Below are 25468 nucleotides of genomic sequence, written 5' to 3'. Positions count from 1 at the left end.
AAATGTTTTCGGAATCAAAATCCTTGAATCACGCAGATGTGTTTGCATACCCGGATATTCAAAATTGATTTAGTTTTGACCCTGAAAAACCAGCAAAGCAATACTCTGTATGGAACGGTCTTGGCTTTAGTTAGTGGAAATTGGTAAGCGAACAATGAAAATACAAAATGTTTAATATCTCCGCCGCCCGTGAACCGATTTTGACAATCTATAGCTTGTTAGAAAGGTATTTTCAAAACCTTTTTGTTTCTGCTTATTTCACGCGATATAGTTGCCTTGTTAGAATGTTATTCGCTTCAAACAAGCCCTGTTTTGACAAAATTACCCATATCTCAGAAAGTAAACAACATATCGAAAAACAAAAATAATAGTGCCTTTCATTTGAAACTAGTTTCATTAAGATCGGTTCAGCCGTTGCTGAGATAATTACATGACATTTTGCACATACATACATACACACATACACACATACAGACATTGTCTCAATTTGTCGAGCTGAGTCGATTGGTATATGAAACTCGGCCCTCCGGGCCTCGAAAAAAGTTTTCAAAGTTTGAGCGAATCCTACACATTTCTTTTGTAAGAAATGTAAAAACGCATCGCGCTTATCCGAAATATGAAACGTGAGTACCAATAGTCTCATTACTCTACGCACCTATAAGCCGCCGAAAACATTTTGACATGAGAATTGAATACAGATGAAAAAAGTTGTATGGACGATGTACATTTCAAATGAGATTGACGTATTGAAGCAATATCGTCAATACTCGTATTCACAAAAATATTGAACGTGTAAGGGCCGCTATACCCGTTCGTGTTAGAGTTACTATATTCATAGTTAGGCGGAGACACTGAGCGGAGCCAATTGAAACATGTCAAATGCCGGAGCCAATCGAGCATGACGTCACACAACATGTTCTCTTTGGAAGTACTTGGAAAAGGTATTGTGATTATGGTGATAATTATTTTACTATTTTCTTGCGTTATCGAGCATAGAGAAACGAAAATAAACATTTTTTTTGTAATATCGGCATCATATCTTCGAATTCGTTGCACTATACCACTGAGAACTGACAAGTAAAGTTTTCAACTTCTGTGAGAAATAAAACTGTCGCTTTGAAATGACAACAGCAAGTAGCAACTTGCCACTTGGCGGCGCTTCGATCGGCCAGCAATCGCTATACGGAACATGTGTGCAAACTTGGATACAATGGTGACACATGTGTGCGAACCTGTATGCGATGGTGATTTTCAACGTATTTTCATTTAAATGCAAAAATATCATGGACAAAGCACGTTTTCGTAACGCATTAGTGTCCGTTGAGTCCGCAAACCAAATGGTGATCGAGGAGCCTAAAAATTCAATTTGCAACGACATACTGGAGGAATTAAAGGTAGAAATTCGGACCAACTTCAAAACGTTGATAGACGCTGTACCAAAAACGCCGATTCCTGGACAATTTTCCTTTAATTCTGCTAAAAGAAAGAGAGACAACGACGATACAGGCTCCAATCCTTCTAAGCTGCTACGTGGTACTGATGTCGCCAGTTCATTGACACCATCCATCGCTGTGAATCGTGAAGATAAATAGGTTGTACCTGTCAGGAATGTCGCCCGATGTCCCTGATGAAAGCGTCACCAAGCTAGCTGCGGATAAACTCGGAAATTCGAACATCACTGTCGTCAAGTTGGTCCCTCGTGGCAGAGATCCTAGAACGCTGAATTTTGTCTCCTACAAAGTTGACATGCCTACGGATCTCAAAGAAAAGGCTATGACGGCGTCTACATGGCCAGTTGGCGTTGCTTATCGTGAGTTTGAAGAGAAGTCGGATTCCAGAAAGGTTTTTTGGAAACCGATTGCGCCCGACTCAGCAACAATGACTGCTTCCACTGCTTTTCGCCCTCCTCCCAACTAGTTACATCGCCTGTTTCACATCCTGTATTGCCTGTTCCCGAAGTTACCGCACATTCCGAGCAGTTTCTTTCCGTTTACTACCAGAACGTGCGAGGAATGAGAACGAAAACACAGAATTCCATCTAGCGCTTTCTTCTAGTGACTACGACGTCATTGTCCTTACGGAAACCTGGCTGCGCGAAGACATGTTAAACGCTGAGCTCTCGTCAAACTACGTAATATATCGCTGCGACCGCAACTCAACAACCAGACATCTGCGTCGAGGCGGTGGCGTCCTAATAGCGGTAAAGAACAACCTCGTAGGTTCGCAGCTAAGCTTATCTGGAATTGAACGCCTGGAGCAAATCGCCGCGCGTATCGCCCTCCCGAATCAATCTGTATATATTAGCTGTGTTTATCTCAGGCCAAATAGTGATCCGGATTTGTATCACGCGCACGCTAATGCCGTTCAAACAATTCTAGACAATGCTGGCAGCACAGACACTGTTCTCGTCTTTGGAGACTACAATCTTCCACGCCTTCAGTGGTCGCCCGATAATTATCTAAAATGTTACAAGAAATAGCTGTAACGGAGTCTATGGTTGCAGGCGGTCTGTACCAGATCTGCTCATTGACAAATGTGAACGGGAGGATCCTCGATCTTGCATTCGTAAACAACACGGATATCGTAGAGCTGCTTGAACCTCCGACTGCTATTCTCAAAGTCGATCCTCACCACAAACCGTTTGTCCTGCGGCTAGATGTACGTACCAACACTGGAAATTATTCATTTCATTCGATTGACGAGCTTGATTTTGACTTTAACCGTTGCAACTTTGACGAAATCTCCGCACTGATTGCCACTGTCGACTGGACCGACTTAATGTGTTGTAATGAGCTTGACGAAGCAGTCGCGCTGTTTTATGGCAAAGTATATGACATACTCCGCCTAAAGATTCCACTGAAACGAGTCAACAGGAGGGTGGATTTCAAATTTCCATGGTGGAACGCTGAGATTCGCCGTTTGCGTAATGCACTGCGAAAACAACGCAAGCGTTATTTCCGCCATAAATCAGACGAAAACAAAGTTACTCTTCGACGGATAGAACTGCAATACGAAACGGCCCGGAATTCCGCTTTTCGTAAGTATTTGAATCATGAGCAAAATAGCCTTCGCGATCACCCCGCAACATTTTGGAAATTTGTTAGCAGCAGAAAACGATCTGGTAGTACTCCCACTGACGTTTTCCTTGGAAACGCAAGCGCGCAATCTCCAGCTGATACCGTAAATTTGTTGGCTGATTTCTTTCGCGCGGAGTGTTTAGAAGCGACTATACCGTCCCTTCGGAAGAGTATCTGGAAACATTACCATCGTACAACATAAATCTCCCCCGTCCCCCCGTGTATCATTTTCAATCGCTCTCTCGCTGAAGGTATTTTTCCTATCGCCTGGAAAGAAGCTGCTATCGTCCCCATTCACAAGGCTGGAAATATTCACAACGTCGAAAATTACAGAGGTATCTCATTATTAAACTGTCTCTCCAAAGTTCTCGAAAAGCTGCATCCCACATTATCTCGGAGTATCCAACACGGGTTTGTCACGAAACGATCAACAACTTCTAACCTGATAGCTTACACTTCTAAGTTGTTTCTCGCCGTCGAGAAGCGTCATCAGGTGGACGCAATTTACGTCGATTTCTCAAAAGCTTTCGACAAAGTACCGCACAACATCGCAATCTTGAAATTAAAGCGTTTGGTTTGCTGGCGTTTGCTCGTTGCAGTCGTATCTTTCCGATCGCTCGGCATTCGTGAGTATAAAAAACACGGGTTCAAGCACATTCAGAACACCCACAGGTGTCCCGCAAGGCAGTCATCTGGGCCCGCTTATTTTTATTCTGTTTATTAACGATATCTGTAGTCGGATCAAGTCTGGGAAATTGCTGTACGCGGACGATCTCAAAATCTTCCGAACTATCGCTTCTGCACTTGACGCCGTAGTGCTTCAAGAAGATATCTGTACTATTCAAGAATGGTGCACGCTTAACGGAATGGAAGTCAACGTTAATAAATGCAAAGTAATCAGTTTCGGACGCTTGCTTACTCCAGGACGTTATGAATACAGCCTAAAAGGAAGAATAATTGAAAGCGTCGACTCGATCCGTGACTTGGGAGTGCTCTTCGATAGGAAGTTGAGCTTTTCCGACCATATCACCGCGACAACTGCTAAGGCTTTCGGAATGCTTAAAGCGGAACACGGCGGACCTCGATGATTTCTACGCACTAAAAGCACTCTACTGTGCCCTGATCAGAAGTGTTCTGGAGTATGCTGTGCAAGTGTGCCCAAGCAGCACTTGCAACATGTTCTAGAAAAACAACAAAAGTTATATATTGCATTACAACGACAACAGAATTGCAAAAAACATGACTGTTGCATGTGTGAAACACAGCTGCTGCACGTTACATCTTAGTTATTTATTTGTGGTGCTTATGTTTTCTGAAACAATCAACTTTGACACATATTATTGATGTTTTTTGCAACGTGTTTGTGACTCTACTGCACAGCTAAAACAATTTTGTTGCAAGCATCATCGCGTAAACTGGAGATGACATTATTATTCAACTTGTCAACAAATTTGATTCCGGATATACTTATTAAACTTTAACTCAACTTCAGTTTGTAACATAGTAGAAATAAAAACAACCGCCATATTTATTGATAGAATGAATTCTTCCTCGATAAAAGTTGCTGACGAACAGTTAATATGCATAGATTTTTTGATCGGAACCCAAAATTTTCATCATTAATATGCTTCAAATTTTTGATTACTCTCGAAAAAAACATATTTGAGCACAGTTATTTGCGTACGACAAATAATTCACAAAATAAGTACCAAATTTATTGAGTTTATATCAACGTTGTTTTAAGGCCCTTTAAAAATATCAAAGTATTTTCAAAAATTACTCGATTCAATTTAAATTAACACCCACATTAATGATATTGTCATATTTGAATGTGAACATAATATTTATAATTTGTTTGCATAACAATTTGATCAAACACATTTCATTTCATTTCGACAAAGTTGTTTTCAAAGCAATCGCTAGCATTATTGCAACAATCTTTGTTGTTATTATGATTCTTGGTACATCATTCGGAACAAATGAACATGTTGCCTATAAGCTCCGCCTCTTGCGCTTTTTTAATTGCATAACAGTTGAATAACGCTTGCTGCAGTAATACTTTCACAAATTAATGTGTGACATTGGTGTTGTAAAAACAGCTTATCAACATACCGTGTTGCTTGGGTGGGCACCATACCATGCCGTTCAAATTGACCGACTAGAGCGTATACAAAGATGTTTTGTGCGATTCGCCCTCAGGAAATTTCCATGGAATGATCCAGTTGTGTTGCCTCCTTATGCCGATAGATGTATGCTACTCGGTCCGCAGACTCTGGCGACTCGCCGTATCTTCCTGCAAAGAGTTTTTGTTTTCGACTTGCTGTCAGGTAATATCAACAGTCCCGATCTTCTCTCGGGCGTTAATTTGTATGCGCCTCCTCGTGTTCTCCGTAACCCCACTCTGCTGTGGATCCCTAGACACCGTACTTCATATGGACAAAATAATCCACTGGAAAGATGTTGCCGCAAATTTAACGAAGCTTCTTCAGTGCATGATTTTAACGTTTCCAAGCATAGATATAAGATATTAATAAAAATATATAGTTTTAAAATGCGTCTGTACGGTGTATACCGAAGATAAGGAAATAAATAAAAATAAAATAATTCGCCGATCGATTACACTTCCATTATCCAGTTCCTAATATCGCGTTGCTCCATGTGAAAACCGGATAGAATACAATACATACAACGAAAAAGGAAATAGAAATTACGAAAATCATTCATTTGCTTGAATAAAAGCCTAAGCTTAAGTCACATTAGTCTGTGTGAGAAATCCGATAATATGAACAAGCTTGCGAACAGCATACAAATAAATATATTATCCGCGCCGGGAGAACACACTCGCAGTTGACTTTTCACAGACCCGTCTTAGACCTACAGTGCGCGAGATGGAACAGTTGATCAAGGTGAAGTTCCACGTACACAGCTACATCATACGAGACAAGTAGTACTAATAACGTTCAACTCCTTTGCCAGAAAGCAGGAAGATTCGTAGCGAAGAACAACAGGTAACACGACGTCGAATATGAAAACGTCAAAACCAAGATTCATGTGTATACGGACATTTATCTAACGGAAATTTGTTTAGACCTCGTAATAGTACGGATTATAGTGAAAGATTAATGTCGAAGACTGGACAAGTGGAATCAGTTTTAAACAAAACTTTGAGAAACATTTTCCTTGACATTCTAAACAGTTTTTGGGTGGTGCAAAAGCGGTTGAACTAACCTATACCGTCAGATAGTCTACCAAAAGAAAAAGGACTGTCAAACAATATTTCACGGTATCCCCAAGCCAATTGTTCACATACCTACGGAAAAAATAAACAAGAAAGACGGTGGCCATTCTAGAGTCACTTGAAAACCCAAAAAGCACAAAACATGTAACAGCGAAAATCAAAGCGACGACGACACTAACAACAAAACAAGCGAGGAAGAAGGCAGACGGAATGATCAGCAAGTGGTAGAAAGTAAACCTGACCATTGCTTACCACCAAGAAAGAAAATTAACACAAGAAGCGGAAAGTAGTGCATCCAGGGTAGTCGACAAAAATAATACTCCATAATTTATTTATTTTTTATTAATTTACTTTGAATTGTAAATGGAGTTGTATCTTTGAAATCTACATTATTTCCAAAAAAGCGAATGACCCCCGACGTTAACGCCTCAAAAAATAAAAGACAGCAAATAACAAAAAATAAGAATAAAATATAACGAGGACGCACAAACAAATTTATAACTAAAATCGTCATTCAGCTCCTTAAATCGTGAATATGAATCACGTTACGTGAAAATCCGCCTGTAACTTGAAGGTCACAATCACGCACAAAGTAATTACGAAAATCCTGACTTCCTGAAATCGCAAAATTCTCTGCTGTTTTATTGAAAATTGTCTTGGCAGTATGAATTCCTCTTGACTGGCCTGGGTGCAAGTGGTAGTGGCACCTAAATGGTTTGTACACGGCTTGGCTGTGTGCAGGTTAATACCAGCACTGACGAACATTCACAGCGTCTACTGCTTATTTTACCGTCTGAACGTTATAGTCATGATGTTGCTCGTTTGGCATGCGAGCAACAAATGATTCAAACAGATTAGTGGAACCTCTATTAACAACATCTCTCTCGTATCTAATTGACGGCTATGCCTGAAAAAGCTGCTTCATGAATGGTAAGGCTCCATTTATTCTGGAATTTTTCAATTTTTCCAATATTTCGCAGACTACTTTTGTTTCAGATATTAAACTATCACCAATATTTAAGTTAGGCGTTTCTGAATCGGCTGGTATATAAATGTTTAAAATTCATCTAGTAATAGCGGAGCTATAAGCATGCAAATTTTACACAGTTTCGTTTATTTATTTAACACACACACACATCAACATGTCGCACTCGCCCAAATGGGGGAAACTTAAACGAAGTTCTTCTAAAAACTGCAGGAATCAATCCCTAATAATATCAGAGACATAGGGGATATTTTAGATTTAAGAATCACACCTTCCTAGGTAGTGGAGTAAGATATTTTAATTGTCCAAATTTATAAACAATCTAAAAAAATAAAAAAATGCATGAATTTTTCATAAAAAATTAAATAATTTACGGGAACGTGTTTATGCGAATATAATCTTATTTCACTGCAATTAAGCACAAAATTATTTTTTAAACATGGTATGACTGAGAATTGACAACTCGAAAATAACTTTCACCCAAATAAAGTGGTTTTTTAAACAAAGACATTGGCAACTATACAGCGGAATATCCTGCATTTCCAGATAGACGCTAAGTCAAAAGCGCATAGTGCACCCGTATTGGTTTTCGTTTCGTACAGTTTTATCAGCAAAGAGGAACTTCTAGGCTTTCAGGACCACACCAGCTATTTCTCTTACGTAGCGAGGTTGTATTACGCTTTTGAATTTAACGTGGTGCTAAGGCAAAGCCAAACAGTGATGAGACGAATAAGTCTAGTCTAGTCTAGTCTACACAGACAATACGTGCAGGAAACCTGGAATATTGCAAGCGTTCGCCTACATTTTTTCTTTTCAGTATTAATGTTTGTGGCACATATGGTATGTGACGCAATCATTAAAGTGGCCAGGCCAGCTGGGAAGTGTACAAAATGAAGATGATTCACCAATATACGGAATTAAAAATATTCAGTTAATGAAGAATTGAATCAACGGATCGTTTTGAATCTTGAATAAGGAAGAAACGTCGACAACCGTACCGACCGTTTATATTTGAGGGGGATTTAGTAAATCGTTGGGAATGACTTGGCTAAGAGGGTTAACGGCAGTCCTTTGGCCCTACGCTCCTGGGATGGGACAGAGGTATTTTGTCCTGCCCTGGCTAATGAACCTAGGTTATAGCGTCTTTACTCGCTCTCCAAACAGGGATGTGACGAATAAGAAAAGAAATCCATAAATAAACCTTTTCAAAATAATTTCTTAATTCTTTCTCGAAAAAAGAAAATACAGCTAAATTGAATCATTATGCCAGTAAAAAAAAGTTGGCCAATTATTGCCACGATTTAAGCTGTTCCCCTTCTTTGAAACCAAATATTTGGGAGCCGTTTTTACCAAGGAATCTGGCTATAAGCGTAGCTACAATCAGGGCCGGCGGAACACCTTTTTCCCGACTGGGTAGTAAGATTCGAAGTGATTTCTCCTCGTACTGACGGAAGTTTGGATATGGCGTGTGTAAGAAAAAATGAAAATTGCCTGATAATATCTGGTCGCTATTTGGAAAAACTTTTTGTTAACAGGGCTGTTTGTCCGACGGCTCAGCGAAAATGTGTTTTTTGAATACTACACCCAAAATCCAACGGGCATGTTTCTATTACTTTTGGGTAGAATCTTGCCCTTTTGGTAACAGACCACGCAATAGCGCATTGCGGTATTAAATTCATATTACCGCAAAGGTAGTAAACGGTGGAATGACGATGTAGGATGATTCGGTCGATTAGTATTAGTATTAGTATCGAGTCAAACCAGCCGGATTTCTGGCGGATTTCTACCCAAATTCAGGCCGGAATCTGCACCAATTTTGGCAGAAATAGGCGGCATTACGGATTTTTTATAGGGTAACTTGGATAATGAAAGAAAAATTTTAGGCAGTTTTCACAGCTCCCGATCTGGACCAGTTTCCAAATTTGTATCTCCCGGATCTGTATCAGTTTCCGGATCCGGACAAGTTCCCGAATCTGGACCAATACCCGGTAATGGACCAGTCCCTGGATCTAGCCCATCCCCTTTCCCCTTACCAGGTCAGGACTTGAACCAGGCCCAGATTCGGTGCTTAGATCCAGACAAGAGTCTGGATCCGGACTCTCGGATCGGATACGTGGATCCAAACTATATGTCTTGCTTTCCGTACATGACGGGAAGGACTGTTAACGTTTTGTGCAGTCGCTACCTTGCTGTTGACATTCGTGATAGAAAAAAAAATCAATTTAACTACGACCGAAATACCCCACCACTATTTCGAGTCGGCTTTTTTCTGTCTGTGCTTTGAAGCTAGCTGTGTGTGAGCCGATGGGTATCTCCGGCGACCGACATCCTTTCAGGCTTAGTGGAGGTCGATTTGAAAATTTCTCCGATGGCAAAAATAATACCAAAAAGTTTCATTTTCGATACAAATTATATCTAATGTAACCGGCCCCCGGATGGTCTACTTTCGAACCAAAGACAAGCCATTTAACGTCATCGATAAATCCCGTGATCTAGCTAAACAACACTCGACCGTGTACGAAAAAGCCGTACCCGCCCGAGAAGTAGAGATTGATGGTGTAATCTCCGAGAAGGGTCTTGATTGCGAAATAGGGGGTGGCTCCTTCCAGATCCCTGTGCTTCAGTCAGTGTAAATTCTGGTATGCAAGCAATTGTGTTCTGTAAAAATCGAGGAGTATTAGAAAACTTATTTTCCATCAGCCTTATTTCGAGCCTTTCGCCGGATTTGTTCTTCCAAAATTTGTTCTTTTGAACGGGGCTCGTCTACTTGTTCGCCTTTTTGTAACCCGGGGCATGAACTGAAGTACCCATTGTAGAAATAAGGCACGGTGTGGAAAATGCGGAGAGGATCAAGACATTGTCTCCTAGTCTCGGAAAGTCCACCTGGGACATCCAAAACTTCAAGTGTCTCTATATTTCAGTCATATTATTTTTCTAGGTTTACTTCCGACGCAGATCTTCCTTTCAATTTTAGCATTATTCGCCAGAGCCGAAAACAATATTGAGGAGCGTTTTGGGGATCAAACGTGCTATTATTTCAATTGGATTAGCCTTTGCTCGGTACCAGGTATTGACGTTGTCGCTTGTTAAATAAGAATCATAGGCAAAGATTTATTGATATTCTTTCCATATAAATCGCACCTCAACTGGTTCGAGAAGATTTCAACTCCCACGGCATATCATGGGGTTGTCTTCATGCTGATAACCGATCTATCTTACTGCATGATATTCGCGACAATTTCAGTATGACCATCTTGAATACAGTGGAAATGACACGAATGCCAACCAGCGCGGCCAAGTGCGTTAGATTTATCGTTGTACTCTACCTCATTAGTGTGCCCATTGATTGAAAGAGATACACGTGCACTATATCCGAAAAAATCGAATAAAAATGAGAAATTCCTCCGGTGGCAGTGTGCAACGTTTTGACTGATTTGTTTTTCTACACTGAGATTAAAGGTCAGACGAAACGAATACCTGGCGCGAACAATCGTGGACGATTTCCCACCCCGTTGTGGGCAGAGAGAGCTCCGAATTGTATGCGAAAAGGTCCTATGAGGACATTTTGAACGTCAGATCACCCAAATTATTCCGAATATACGCGACGTTAGAAACGCAAATAAAAGACTTGATGCAAACTGAAAAACGCGGTCATTGGCACCGGTTCGTCAACGGATCAACGAGAGAAACAACATTTCATTTAGCAGCTGGGCCCTACATCGTGTACTCGATTCGACCTTTGATCGGAATACACAGAACTAAGAATTCTTTATCGGCGACAACAGCGTTTCACGTAAATTCACATTCAAATGATAGACCTTTCGCGATGAAATTATAATAATGTATATAAACGTAATAATTGTTCTTTAAACACACAAATTTATCTCACAGAAAAGATACTCGCGCTAAGTATTTTCCCCACAAAACTTATGGTTTTATATTTACCTACGACCATGTCTACATCGTTACGGTTCCAAGTAGGCGCTTCGTTCGATGGAGCATGGAAAACACTCCTAATTTTCCCGGAGAGAATATGGGATTCTATATATTGAAATCGTTCCAGATTGCCTGATAAAACTATTAGTTTGAGTTCATTCGCATTGATCTATTCCGGGTAATAAGAAAAGTGACACTTGGATTAGACATACGGACATTTGATGGCCGGTTCCGTGAATTCCGGAACACGCTTTATTTCCCTTTCGTTAAGGAACGATTGCTAATGGTCTGTGAAACCGTAGTACACAAAACAAATACTCTGGAGCAGAAAAGCATTTGTTTTGTTGCTCTTAAGCTGTGCGGATTATAGCAGACGCATGTGAGTGTATCTTCGCTCCAAATTTGGGCTCCTATCACAACATGTCCCGTATAAACTTAATGTTACTCCTGAATACCATGTCTACAAACATGTCTAGTATGAATAAGAAAATCGGAGACAAATAACTGTATTGTGGCGAATTGTGGTTACTTATACTGCGACATTTTACTTATGAGTTTCTCATTTGACTTCCCACAAATTTCAGATCGCTGAGAAATATTTTCCTAAAAAGGCAAATCAAATTGGCACTAAAAATGGGGTAAAGATGAGGTTGAGAAGCTGAACGATAATTTTTTTCACCACACCAACGGTGAAAAAATATCGTTCATCACGCATATGAAGTTTACTATTCCATTGTATGGTATTGGTGATGTTATAGTAGAAGGAGTAGAGGGTAAAGCCGGCGCAAAACAAAATGTCAATAATGTGGGTTGAGAGAGGGGTGTGGTAGTAAAAAAAAGACTATCCAATTCTATTTTATCTCTTTGTGGTTCGTTGATATTTGCACTCAATCACTGTGTGCGAATTACTGCATGTACATGAGGATGACTTTTGGACAAGAGAGCGTTAGCTCAAAATCAAAAATGCGCCCGCGCTATTTTGGGTAATACTTAAAAAAATAAGTTACGTAACGGAGTGTAGTATCAAGGCTTTGATTTAAATACATTACAGATCTTACAGAAAAATATTTCGGCCAAGGAACCGTGTTCTGGAATCCACGGAACCACAACATCAATAGACCGCATGTGTCCGGATGTCTTTATATATGACTGCTTTCCTTGTAAATCATCGAATTGATTTGTTTGGTTATGTTACTCTCTATCAAGTGTTCGTATGTATTCGGATGCCTTCGTATATGATTGAATTCTTCATAGTTCTTCGAGTTGATGTTTTTTGATGTGCCGTATGCCATGATTATCATAAAAAATACAATTGGTCTTGGGAACTATGTTCCGGAATTCCCGGAACTGGCCATCAAGTGTCCATATGTGTCCGGTTGCCTTCGTATATGATTGCATTCTTCATAGATCAGCGAGTTGATGTTTTTTGATATGCCGCATGCCACGATTATCATAAAAATAAAATTCGTCCTGGGAACCGTGTTCCGGAATTCCCGGAACTCTCCATCAAGTGTACATATGTATCTAGATGCCTTCGTATATGATTATCATAAAAATAAAATTCGATCTGGGAACCGTGTTCCGGAATACCCGAAACTCTCCATCAAGTGTCCGTATGTATCCGGATGCCTTCGTATATGATTGCACTCTTCATAGATTATCGAGTTGATGTTTTTTGATGTGCCGCATGCCATGATTATCATAAAAATAAAATTTGACCCGGGAACCGTGTTCCGGAATTCCCGTAACTGGTCATCAATGATCCACAAGTGTACGGATGCCTTCGTATATGATTGCATTCTTCATAGATCATCGAGTTGATGTTTTTTGATGTGCCGCATTCCACAATTATCATAAAAAATAAATTTCGTTCTGGGAACCGTGTTCCGGAATTCCCGGAACTGGTTAGAAAGTGGCAAATCTATATTAAACCTTTATTGAATTAATTGCTTGCTATAGTAAGTAGACGGTATGATAAGATTTGTTGAAATAAATTAGTGTTTCTGTTATAATAAAGCATATGCAATGTAAGCTCATGAATGGCCACTTTTGGGAACCGCTCCCAGGAACTGGCCAATTCGTATTACTCATATATGAAGTGCAATTATTATGTAAGAAGGTCATTTCTTACAAATTCTTGTCGAAAATTGTTGAATTCTAGCGTTGTTTTGAAAATATTTATGAAAAACTGAAAATGGCCAAAAGTTGGTACTCCACTGCAATCTGGATTTACTCCGGGGTCGTAACTCCGAATACGATTTTTAAAGCATTTTCGAAAATTGGAATAAATTCCGGTTCTTTGGCAAAAAACTGCATCAAAATCGATTTAACAGAAAAAAGTTATGGCCAATTGAACGTCGATTTTGATGTATCGAAGAGGGCTTGGTAGTTTGAAGGTTAAGGCCCTTGGTGGCGACTACACCATCAATCTCTATTTCCCGGGCGGGCACATAGAAAAGATACTTCTTCGTACACGGCCAAGTGGTATTTAGTTAAATCTCGGCTTAACTTTGCCCTCATTCAAGTTTGTTATGAATATATACCAAATTCGTTACTGATACTTTTTGCATGTATCAGGCAACTAGCAGTTTTTATTGGTTTAGTTTTCGATAAAAATACACTGAAAAAAATCAGTTTGGGCAAGGAACAGTTTTTTTTCAAATAACTTTTTTTCCTTGAAAGCGCCGAACGTGAAGTTCTGACGGTACGTAGGGGACATAATTATTAATTACCCATCTTGGAACAAAATTTCATCCTAATCAAAGTAGTATTCATGTCCAGAAAGTTTCATTATAAGCTGAGAAGGTGCTGCCAACTTTGAATACGATTTAGCGCGAAATTCGTCACAGGTAATATACCGATACCTGAATATTTTTGTTTTCAAATAAAACGAGAAACTCTATTTTACTTTTTAGAGGTGCGACACACTTCAGCGCAATTTACTGCTCAGAGGCATAATACAACTGTACGGGTTTCCTGCTCCTTTCATTTGCACTCCATGGCTCTTTAATTATATATGAAATGTATAAGTAGAGGTGGAGATGGTAAATCGTTTGTGCGAGATTTAAAGCGACAATTTCAATCATTGAATGCATCTTGCTTTCGATCATACGTTTCACGACTTGAGAGTAACATGAAGGACGAGCCGAAGCAATTTTGGGCTTATTTGCGGAACAAAACATCCACCCGTGGTTTTCCTGAAAACGTGAACTACCGTGACAGGACCTCAACGACACCTGCGGAGTCAGCAAATCTATTCTCGTCTTTATTTCAAAGTGTGCTAAGTAATAACCCACAACCTTTGTCTGAATCGTACCTGAGTAGTCTGCCGACGTTCTCCTTGAATTGGCCTGTTACATCTTTCACCGAACGCGAAGTGTACACCAATCTACGTGGTGTTGACGGTTCAAAGGGACCAGGATCGGACGGAATCCAACCATGTTTCGTCAAGGAATGCTCTTCATCGTTAGCTGTACCGATACCCATGCTTTTCAATCGCTCTCTCGGTGAAAGTGTTTTTCCCGCCAAGTGGATGGATGCTTTAATAACACCAATTCATAAGGCCGGTAACGTCCATGACGTCAGAAATTACAGGGGAATTTCAATCCTGAGCTGCCTCCCAAAAGGTTTTGAAAGTATGCTGTTAGATATTCTCTACCCTGCAGTAAAACACATCATCACTACAGATCAGCATGGGTTTGTTAGAAAGCGCTCAACAACGACGAACTTAATGAGCTATGTGTCAACGCTGATTGATAAATTAGAGAAACGACAACAAATTGATGCAGTGTATGTAGATTTCTCCAAAGCCTTCGATCGCCTTCCTCATCAGCTAGCTGTTGAAAAGTTGAGGCGAATCGGATTTCCGGACTGGCTGACCAATTGGATCTTCTCGTACCTTACAAACCGCAGTGCATCTGTGCGACTTGGAACTGTACTTTCAGACCCATTCGACATCACATCGGGTGTACCTCAAGGGAGTCACCTTGGACCTCTTCTCTTCGTGCTCTTTGTGAATGACATTTGCAGCGAATTGACATCGTGTAAGGTGATGTACGCAGATGATCTGAAAATTTATCGCATCATAACAACTCTGGTAGATTGTTGTGCACTTCAGATGGACATAGCTGACAACATTGACTGCCCTCTGCTTCTCGCTAAGCTGGACTTCAACGTTCCTGGTAGGTCTCTGCGGAGAATGGACTTCTTTCGGCGCTCCACTCATCGCACGCAGTACGGCCAGAATAACCCGGTAGATGTTTGCTGTCAGCTCTTCAATAGCGTTTATGGTAATGAGAAGGCGGACACTTAGCCATTAGAAGGTAATATTTGTGAAACATCGCGCAGCTTTAACGAATTTTTCATAATTTTAATCGAAGTTTAGAAATCCCAAAGGCATCAACCTTGGTTAAAAAGGATGGATGAACGTTGTGGCTTGCTTCGGGTGGCATCTCGGGTCATGTCCAATCATTATACGTTGAATGCGCATCTTCGGCGTATGGGAGTCGTAAAGAGTGTTCTTTGCGCTTGCGGTGACGGCTATCGCGACATTAAACATGTTGTCTGGTCGTGCGCCTGGTGTTCTACACACCAAAAACCTAAATTTTACCGTTGAGGTATTTCGAAACTTACCACAATCTAACAAACCGTAATTGACGAAATGACGAAATATAACCGTGTTCTGTTTAATTTTACATGAAAGATGTACTTTCCAGGCGCAGTGCCATAAAATTACACATTTTGGAGTAAAATTACGTGACTCGCAAAATTCAACGACATGTTAAATTAAAATCAAATGTAAAACTATTTCATTTTTGAAGCTCGTATAGTCATGGTCAAGGGACGTAAATTTACATGATTTTTTCTAGCTGTGTAGTGCCAGATCTGCGTTAAACGAATTTCTTCGGCCTGGTTCTAGTCCGAGATATGCTGGCTATCCTCCAAATTTATTTATATCTACTCTTTTGGTTGACTTACTGACAGGTACCTGCAAATGTGATCCCAATAGTTCCAAGCGGATCCAAGGAGGCCAGTTGGCGATCCGGTTCATGATGTCCTGATAGTGATCTTCCGTTTGCCACAAAGCTACAAGTTTAGTTTCTTTTTTTTTGTCTTTGCTTCTAGTGTTAGTTGATCAATCCGTTCGAATCTGTAATCCTGGCCGTTAATTCCTGATGCCGGAAACTGAAAGTTTATATCTCACACCCCCCCCCCCCATGCAGCCTTGTCTGCTCTCCCTCCCATGTCTCTGATACACAGATGTATGACTTCACCCCCTTCTCCCCTTGAATATATTCCCAAAACTTAAGTGCTTAGTTTAAGTTGATCAATATTTAATCTCGTTAAGAAATGCCCAACAGTACCACTACTTTAAAATAGCCCTAATTAATTCCCCTTAATCTTGAACCACTCTTTCTAGTTATTTCTAGTTAATAAGCTTGTAAAATGTTCCGCTTAGTTAATAATTAATTTCTCCTACAATCTCCCTTCTAAAAATCATAAAGTATACTATACAAAGAACACACAAAATGACCCGTCCCCCAAATCTTACGAATATTATAATATACCCTCTTTTATATGTATAAGTTAGCTGTAAAGTTTTTTTTAGTTTCATTATATAAAACAAAATAATATTGAAATGTGTAACCCCCTAGTTTTAAGAAATTCAAAATGTAAAACAATGAAAAAATGGCACCTTTAAGCTAACGCATACGTGCCTTATCAAATAAACAAATTGAAAAAAAAGTTTAGTTTCTTTTTTCATTGTCATTTTTCTCTGATTGTTCTCTGATACGGTCTCTGCTACTGATGATGGGATCAATAATCTTTTGCCTTCCTCATACAATGTCTAGTGATTGTTTCTCCTTGCTTCAATTTTTAATCAAATGATTATTCATGTTAAAAATTACAAATTGCTTATATTGTCCTTAAAAATATTTCTAATTGCATCCCATAGTCTGAATAAAATTGTATATTAATATTTTATGTCTATCGATCTGAACTCATTGTTTTAAGATGTAGATGTGTCAAAATGTATTTCCATGAGTATAAATACAATAAATAATTCCAAATTTCAAACAAATCCTAATTATTCTCAAGAAATTTAAATTGTAAAACAAAACAATTTGTATCTGAATGAAAATATGCAATTGTTTAACATCGAAGATTTCCAACGCAAGAATTTTGTGCGAAACAAAACACATACGTGATTAATCTCAGGTTTTGATTTGTTCCAAACTTTCGAGTGGGTAATTCCCCGCTCGGTAATTTTCGAGTGGGTAGTACTACCCATACTACCTACGCATTCCGCCGGCCCTGGCTACAATTTAGTCAAAATATTCGATTTTCGGTTGACATTTTAATTGTGTTTTTAGCTCATCACATGAGAGGCGCACCTCGGTACTGTCGGAGCAAAATGTTACATATAACACCATCCCTTCCAGATCGTACGAATCTTGGGTTATTTCCTACACTGTAGGTGCATCTTTAGAACTTTATCAATTCAGAGCCTTTTTAAAGTGGTATCTGAGTTGTCCGAATGCTCAGGTAGACATTTTTATTGCTAACGATCAAAAGAAGAAAGCAAGAAACTAGCTTCTGTTTAGTATAACTTTTCATTCTTAAAAATCGTTAATCTGGGAAATATTTTCCGTTTCTCAAGACTTATTCTCTAAAACTGTCAATAGAATAGTAGAAAAGGTTTTAATCGTATAAAATATCTCATTAAATTATTACAGTAAAATTGGATATGTGCGCAAAAATGGAAAGAACGTCATGGTAGCTCGCAACAAGTGCTGCAAGGGTTACACCCGCCAAAAAAACAAATGCATCCCGGTATGCGCCCAGACGTGCGAAAATTCCAAATGCACCGGTCCTGACCTGTGCACCTGTAATCCAGGCTACCAGCAGCTATCGAACTTTAGGTAACCAACTATCGAGTACTGTCCGGGAGATCGAATTTAAAAAGCATTTCGTTCATTTCTTTCCAGATGCATTCCTCATTGCGAACTCTGTGACAACGGATTCTGCATCCGACCCGGATACTGTCAGTGCGATTCCGGCTTCTCCCATGCACCGAACGGTAGCTGTCAAGCAGAGTGCAACAACTGCGAAAACGGTTTCTGCTCCGAACCGAACGTTTGTCGCTGTCGAGAGGGATACCGATTGGATAGCGTGGATGACTTGCGAGTCTGCGAACCCGAATGTGACGGTGGTTGCCCGAACGGAAAATGTGTTGCACCCAATGAATGCATCTGCGAGGAAGGGTTTATCAAAACCGACTCCGGAAAGTGTGAGGTAGACAAACCACCAACGACGACTCCCGAACCTTGTGAACAAGGCTACGAGGAGAGCAATGGAACGTGTGTTCCAATTTGTAACGAACAATGTATTCACGGCGAATGTATGGCTCCGAATCAGTGCGAATGCTACGAAGGATACTCGAATGCTAACTCTACGGCGAATCATCTATGCCTGCCGGTTTGCTCGAACGGCTGTTTGAACGGAGACTGTATAGCTCCCAGAAAGTGCATTTGTCATAAAGGCTACGGAAAGATTGCGGACGAGTGCATTCCACTGTGCGAACGGTGCTCCCTAGGACACTGTGTTCGTCCAGATGAATGCATTTGCGATCGAGGATATGATCTGATTGATGGCGATTGCGTTCCGATTTGTGAGGAAGAGTGTAAAAATGCTCGGTGTACCGGACCGAACTCATGTACGTGCCTACCGGGCTTCAACTATACGGATATTAATTCACTATTTGAGTGCTTACCGGTGTGTGATGATGATTGTGAAAATGGGGTCTGTGTCGCGCCAAACACGTGCGAATGTAATCCAGGTGAGTTCGTTTTTCAAAGTTGACTATAACGTGATGTAATCTTTCTCTTTATTCAAGGATTCGTGAAAGATGACGACGCCTGTGTGGATCCGATTGTGGTGTGTCAAGCGAGATGTGTCAACGGTATCTGTAACGGGGATGCAAAGTGTGTTTGTAATCACGGCTACATTATGAACATGATTGGTTTGTGTGAAAAGACCTGTCCAGATGGCTGTGTCCACGGAGAATGTGTGGGTGGCGAGTGTTTATGTAATGAATACTACCGGCTTACAGAGACGAACTCTTCAGTTTGTGAGCCGATTTGCGATGATGGCGACGATGACGAATACGAGAATGGGTGCTTGAATGGCAGATGCATCGAGCCCAACGTCTGTCAGTGCGATGATGGCTATGACTTCGTTGATGGAAGCCGAATGCGGTGCCAATCGGTTGAAGAACTTCGGCTGGAAAAGGAAAGGCAATTGAAGGAAAAAATGTGTTTGAGCGAATGCAGTAATGGAGTGTGCGAGCAAGGCTACTGTCAGTGTTCGATGGGTTATGTGAATCCCAAAGAACAGAACCATCGATGCGTTCCAGCATGTGAACCTGAGTGCCAGAATGCCAGTTGTGTGTTACCCAATCGCTGCGAGTGTGATTTAGGGTACGAATTTTACAATCACAGTAGCACAGTTTGTATCCACGAAGAGGACATTAGACGCTTCAAGACACAGCAGAAGCAAGAGTATTGTGAAGAAAACTGTCAGAATGGTAATTGTGAAGAGGGAAAGTGTTTTTGCATAGTGGGTTTCCGTACTTCGGCTAGTGACGAATTTAACTGTCAGCCATATTGTGACCGACCGTGCTTGAATGGAGTTTGTGCTGGTAACAATCGCTGCAGATGTTTTGAAGGATACAGAAATGATGACAATGGTAGCGCTTGTGAACCAGAGTGCGAACATGAATGCTTGAACGGTCATTGTGCTGGACCCAATGAGTGTAAATGTGATCCCGGTTATGTGTTTGAAGCGGGAAGTGTAAACGTTTGTGAAAATGAGTTATCGAAAAAGGAAATTATTGCCAATGAGAAACAGCTGGCTTGTAAAACGAAGTGTGATAATGGTATCTGTATCGAAGGACTATGTGAATGTTCCGATGGGTATCATAATGCGGACAAATCGAAACTAACGTGCGAACCGTTGTGTCCACAAGGATGTGAAAACGGTGAATGTTTGGCTCCTGGGGAGTGTTTGTGTGCTGAAGGCTATGAATTAACCAGTGAACATGGCTGTGAGCCGATTTGCGAACAAGATTGTGTGAACGGATTCTGTGGTGCACCAGGAAAGTGTGAATGCTCAGCAGGTTACGCAAGGACGGATACCGAAAGTATGTGCGTAGCCGATTGCGGTAAAGAGGGTTGTATAAATGGACACTGCGTTGCTCCAAATGTTTGTGAATGCTTTGCCGGTTATCAGCAGAATGAAGAGGAAGGGACAAGCTGTCAGTTAATACCGGAGATTATCTATAAAGTAGACAGGTGAGTTCTAGTTTCAAATTGAAACCATATCAATCATTAAAGGTTGTATTGAGCGTTTTGCACTTATATCTACACAGTGTGCATCATTCGGTGCGTATCAGTTGTAAGAATCAAAATCTTAGTACACAGTTTAGTTCAAAATCGATTTATTACGTATACTGACGTAGAGGTCTCGAGTCCAAAGGTAACTTTTATCTGAGACCTGGCGTCACATACGACCAAACAACATGCTCAATATTGTGACAATCATAGTCACAAGGATGAAAACTGTTCTTTGCGAGCCCAATAGGTAACTTGTTCGTAGCATGAGCCGACACAACATACAATTGAAATCCTAATCCAGATCAATTCCACTGAACCAGCGTCCTTTAATGAGCAATGCTGTAAAATTTATTGATGCAAAATTCATACAAGTAACCTTCTAATGCTTTTACTTTAACTAACTGTCCGGAAAGGAGTATTATGCAAAACTAAAGTAATCGGGTAAGATTTTTGGGTAACATTTTGCTGGCATAGCCGAACAAAGAGCCTAATTGGAGCTCTGTGGTTTTCCGAGAAGAGGAAGTAATAATAAATCTTCATACAATGCATCAGTGATCCCAATGTATTACTGAATAATAGCCGATCCTACGACGTAGCTTGAAGTAGGATCAATATTTCTCGCTAAGGCGAATATTGTACAATTATCATTACGCGCACGAATGGCACAATACCTTCATATAATTTTAGTATGTCAAAAATTAACTTTGTTTATTTTCAGTATCTGACAATCTACCCTAGCACATTGGTACCCTGCTATATTTCTCGCTAAGCGGAAAAGTGGATTTAAACATTTTGTGCATATAAATCATGAATTAACGTTTCTACTTTTTTCATCACTATCTGGTAGCTGACCTTGCCGCACAGAGAGAACTTCAGGACTTTGACTTTTCTTCTTTAATTTCAATCTCTATGTATCTGAGAATACGCCAAAGAGAGGATTTCGCGAAAATCGTATTTGTTTGCATGTTTCTGGGATCCGAAATATACCCGTCCCCGACCGAACATTGGAATTTCATAGATTGAAATCCGAGAAGGTGCCCGGGTACCCAGTTAGACAGTTAAATTAGGTAATTAAAACGGCTTAATGTATTAGCTTGACTGAGCCGTAGTTTTTCTGTACTTACAACGTGTGAACAATTAGATGAATGGAACCGAAATGATGTAGAAAATACTTATGGCTAATAATTCAATACATTGGCATTCCAAGTGTAATAAAAAGAATGCCCCCGGAATCATTACTTCGCTGTAATGGGACTTTCTTTTGGTCGGAACTATTTCAGAAGCTACGACCATTCGTAATTTAGCTAGCATCATTGAAGGCTATGTATTGGATCTGATTGTCGTAGAATATTTTTCATTGTGGTTTCTGGCACGTGGGGTTCAGTTCTTGATATGTACATAATGTGGTATGGGAGCTGATAACAACTCACATTTTAAATATGCCAAAAAACAGGAACATGCCATGCTACCAGCATTCTCACGACACGCCAGGTTACAAACGCTCACCACCTCTCCGTATGTCGGCATGATGGTAATTTTTTTTTATTCGGATGTCTTTTCCATCGGCAACGACTCCATCATGTGGGCCCTAAGTATCGGCCCATCAAAACATGGATCGGTACCAACGGCTTACTTTCTTCAGGAAGGAAGACGTAACAAATTTTTTTAAGCTCAGAGATCTCAAAGGGTTGAATCCAATCCCACTGAGGGTATGCAATCAGCTTACTACTCAATCGCCTCAGACACCAGTAACTTTTTGGAAGTACGCGGTGTCAGAATGTGTTGGAAGTTGTTGAACAAAGTAAAGCTTCGTTCCTCTGTTAAACTGTTGAACATTATCAGTACAGATTTTCGTGTGAGATGAAACTATTTCTTGAGTTCCATAACTCCAATTTTAGCTTAGAGTTCCATAACTCCAATTTTAGCTCAACTTAAAGTCCAACCTCGTGGACAGACGGTCAAGCACGGCAATTTTAAAAACAAGTGCCAGTGTAGTGTTCGGACGAGTAAAAACCCTTTTTTGGAAGCAGACCGTTTTGTTTAGTGCAGCTCAAAACTAGAAGTTTTATTAGATATTTTAATCAATTTTAGGCAAATAAATGAATTAAACTTACATTAATGGTTTTTCTTTTATCTCATCTGCTCTCCGAACAATGATAATCAAAGCCTTCCCTTGGCCTAAATTTAAACAAGTTAGTTTAACACGTTGCTTATAGTTCATTTGTACTTACAGTTTAAGAATATTTTAAGAGAAAGATGATTTGCTAAATGCAGTTTAAAGTATTGCTCGTAAATAAATCTTTTACTATGGCACAACGCCCACCATTTGTCACAGAACTAAAATGCTATCTAGCCCTCGCTCGTGCAGTGTCGCTCAGTGTCTCACCGGTTCAATCCAGTGGTGCCAATACGAAGTATATGTCTACCGTCCTGAAGAGCCTCGACCAATCAACAAAGATACAGACGGCGCGAGTCGTCCAGTGGTACTATTCTCACGACTGCTTCTCTCCTCACCTCATTGGGTCCAGATTCCAATCAAACTACTAATGATTTTGGCGAAGTATTATGCTCTTCGTTAGTTTCTGATTGACGATTATCAGATCTTATAACTGCTTGTGAGACAAATTTATTTTAGATTCTATCTGGCTCTGAACACTCTAACAGCATGTACTTAGTGATTGTCGGTTACGATAATCTTCACTGATACTAGGAATAAAATGAGGAATCTGGAAGTGGTGCTTACTTAGTGTAATGCAACCGACTCAACAACGCTTCCGTCCAAAACTACAAGATCTAAGAGTAGATTGTTGTTTCGCTGCAGTTTCGTCACTCTTTGAGCCTACGGCTTCTGATCTGCATTTTTGTTAATGAAAACTCTGCCACTGCGACCATTATTCAGCTTATCTTTTACTGCTCTTTGCTCTACATGTTACAAATTACCCGAATCCAATGAAGGTGGAAGCGAGATGTTGGTTTGTCCACATGTGTCGTTTCAACCGGTTACTACATTATTAAGGTAAATGAGAATCCGTTTGAGAATGGTATGCAATAATTCGCGAAGCATCATAAGATGCCTTTCAAAGTATCGCTTCTTCCGAAGAAATTATGCTGCACAATGGCAGAGAATATATTCCGAGCACTCGGACTCGTAGTTACTGAAACGACAAACGTCATCTTGAATGTTACCAAATTTTTCAGGTAATTATTGGCAATGTCCTGTAAATATGTAAGTCTTTTCGTTTTAAATTGATTTATTTTTTGGCTCTCGTTGTATATGGATGTATGAATTTTTTAGCTTGTTGAGCGCCTACTACGTAACGCCAGCCATTTAATAGATAGTGTCTTACCCAAGCTGAATGTTCTAGTTTGATGGCACAGGTAGATATGCCTAGAAATGGTTTTGATCCAAAAAAACATGTTTAATTAGCCACGTATAGCTAATTCGTCATCCACTTCGTTACCAACGACTCTTTTGTGGCTTGGTACCCAGAATATCTTTACTGTATTCCGAGTTTCCAGTTGTTGAAAAGATGCGATACACTCCTAAACCAGTTGAAGCTTATATTTCGGCGATCTCATTGCCAATAGTGCTTGGCTGTCTGAGAAGATTACATGGCTGTAGTTACGTTTCCTGTAGACTTTCTAATTGATATCGCCTCTTTAATTCTTGGTTCATATACTCCAAGTCAGTCAGCTCACCCATTTTAGAACCATCCATATAGATCCGTATTGTACTTTGAGGTAGTATGAGACCAACCGAATCCAACATCTGACGATCCACTATGTGGCCCTCATTTGAGATGTCGAAGTTCGGTTTCAGGAATCAGAATATACTGACTTAAATGGCACATTCCTTGTGGTTAACGTACCCAACTAGAGACTGGGAGATCGCAGGTTCAATTCCTGCTTGAGGACATATCTTTTCTCGGTGTTTCCAATAAAAAAGTGTTTTTTCGCCTTGTAGTATCTTTGATCTAAATTATTATCCCTAATCCTAATGCCAAAGAACAAATAAAAAACTCTCGAAACCCGTTAGGGAAAATCATTATCATTACTGGAATTTCCTTTTTCACGAAACTTTTCGATAACCTTCCGTCACTTCTATTAAAAAATTTCAAATAATTTATAATTTACATAATTTAGAAACAGTTGTTTAAGAAACTTTTGTAATATTGTGTAGGAAAAGCGGAAAATTTATGAATTTTCTCTATCTACAACATATAAACCCTTAAGTATTCCAATTAATTTAGTATACCTTTTTAACATAAACTATCGCACAAATGAGAATAGGTTCGCCGAATTTTGGAAGAAGTCGATAGAATAACCCCTTGAAAACTATCTAAAAATTGTTGTAGTTCGATGCAATTTAAAGAAAATATCCTCAGAAAATGGGATGTACCTATTACTGTGAATAATAAATACAGTAAAGACCCGTTCCTATTGTCTCCATGGTGTATTTCAGGCTGACAAAATGGGGACATTGACTAAATCGCGGTATTTTTTTCTTCATAATAAAATGAAGCAGTTAAAATATTCTTCCCTTCCCTTGATGTAGTCTAATATCTATTTCTGATTATTTAATATAGTCTTCTAGCGCAAAAATTTTAAAAAATATTTTTTTATTTTTGCATATTTGCATCTTTAAGATAAGGAAAACATGATCAAGAAAGGATTTACTTAAAGTTTGTCTGCTAGAGTCCATCAAGCATATTTTCATATGAGGCTGATAAAATTGGGGGCTGATCAAATCGGGTCTTCAATGTATTATAATAGATAGGCAGTATTCGAAGAAGTTTCTTGTGGGCGAGTGTAGAACGACTTTGTTTCTACTTACTTG

At 39.8% G+C, this 25468-nt stretch overlaps 1 protein-coding gene across 1 annotated transcript in view; it reads left to right on the top strand.

The window, feature by feature from the left end:
* The window catches only part of LOC131679432 (fibrillin-1-like), a 96315-nt gene that overhangs the window by 26353 nt on the left and 44494 nt on the right, over nucleotides 1–25468 (top strand). The window contains exons 3-5 of the mRNA XM_058960162.1: nucleotides 17974–18159; nucleotides 18226–19076; nucleotides 19134–20589. Of these exons, the coding sequence (XP_058816145.1) occupies nucleotides 17974–18159; nucleotides 18226–19076; nucleotides 19134–20589 (2493 nt within the window). The remainder of the gene's footprint in view (nucleotides 1–17973; nucleotides 18160–18225; nucleotides 19077–19133; nucleotides 20590–25468) is intronic.

The sequence above is a fragment of the Topomyia yanbarensis genome, chromosome 2 (assembly GCF_030247195.1).
Source record: "Topomyia yanbarensis strain Yona2022 chromosome 2, ASM3024719v1, whole genome shotgun sequence".
Classification (NCBI taxonomy): Eukaryota; Metazoa; Arthropoda; class Insecta; order Diptera; family Culicidae; genus Topomyia; species Topomyia yanbarensis.
This window is presented reverse-complemented; position numbering and strand designations above follow the sequence as displayed.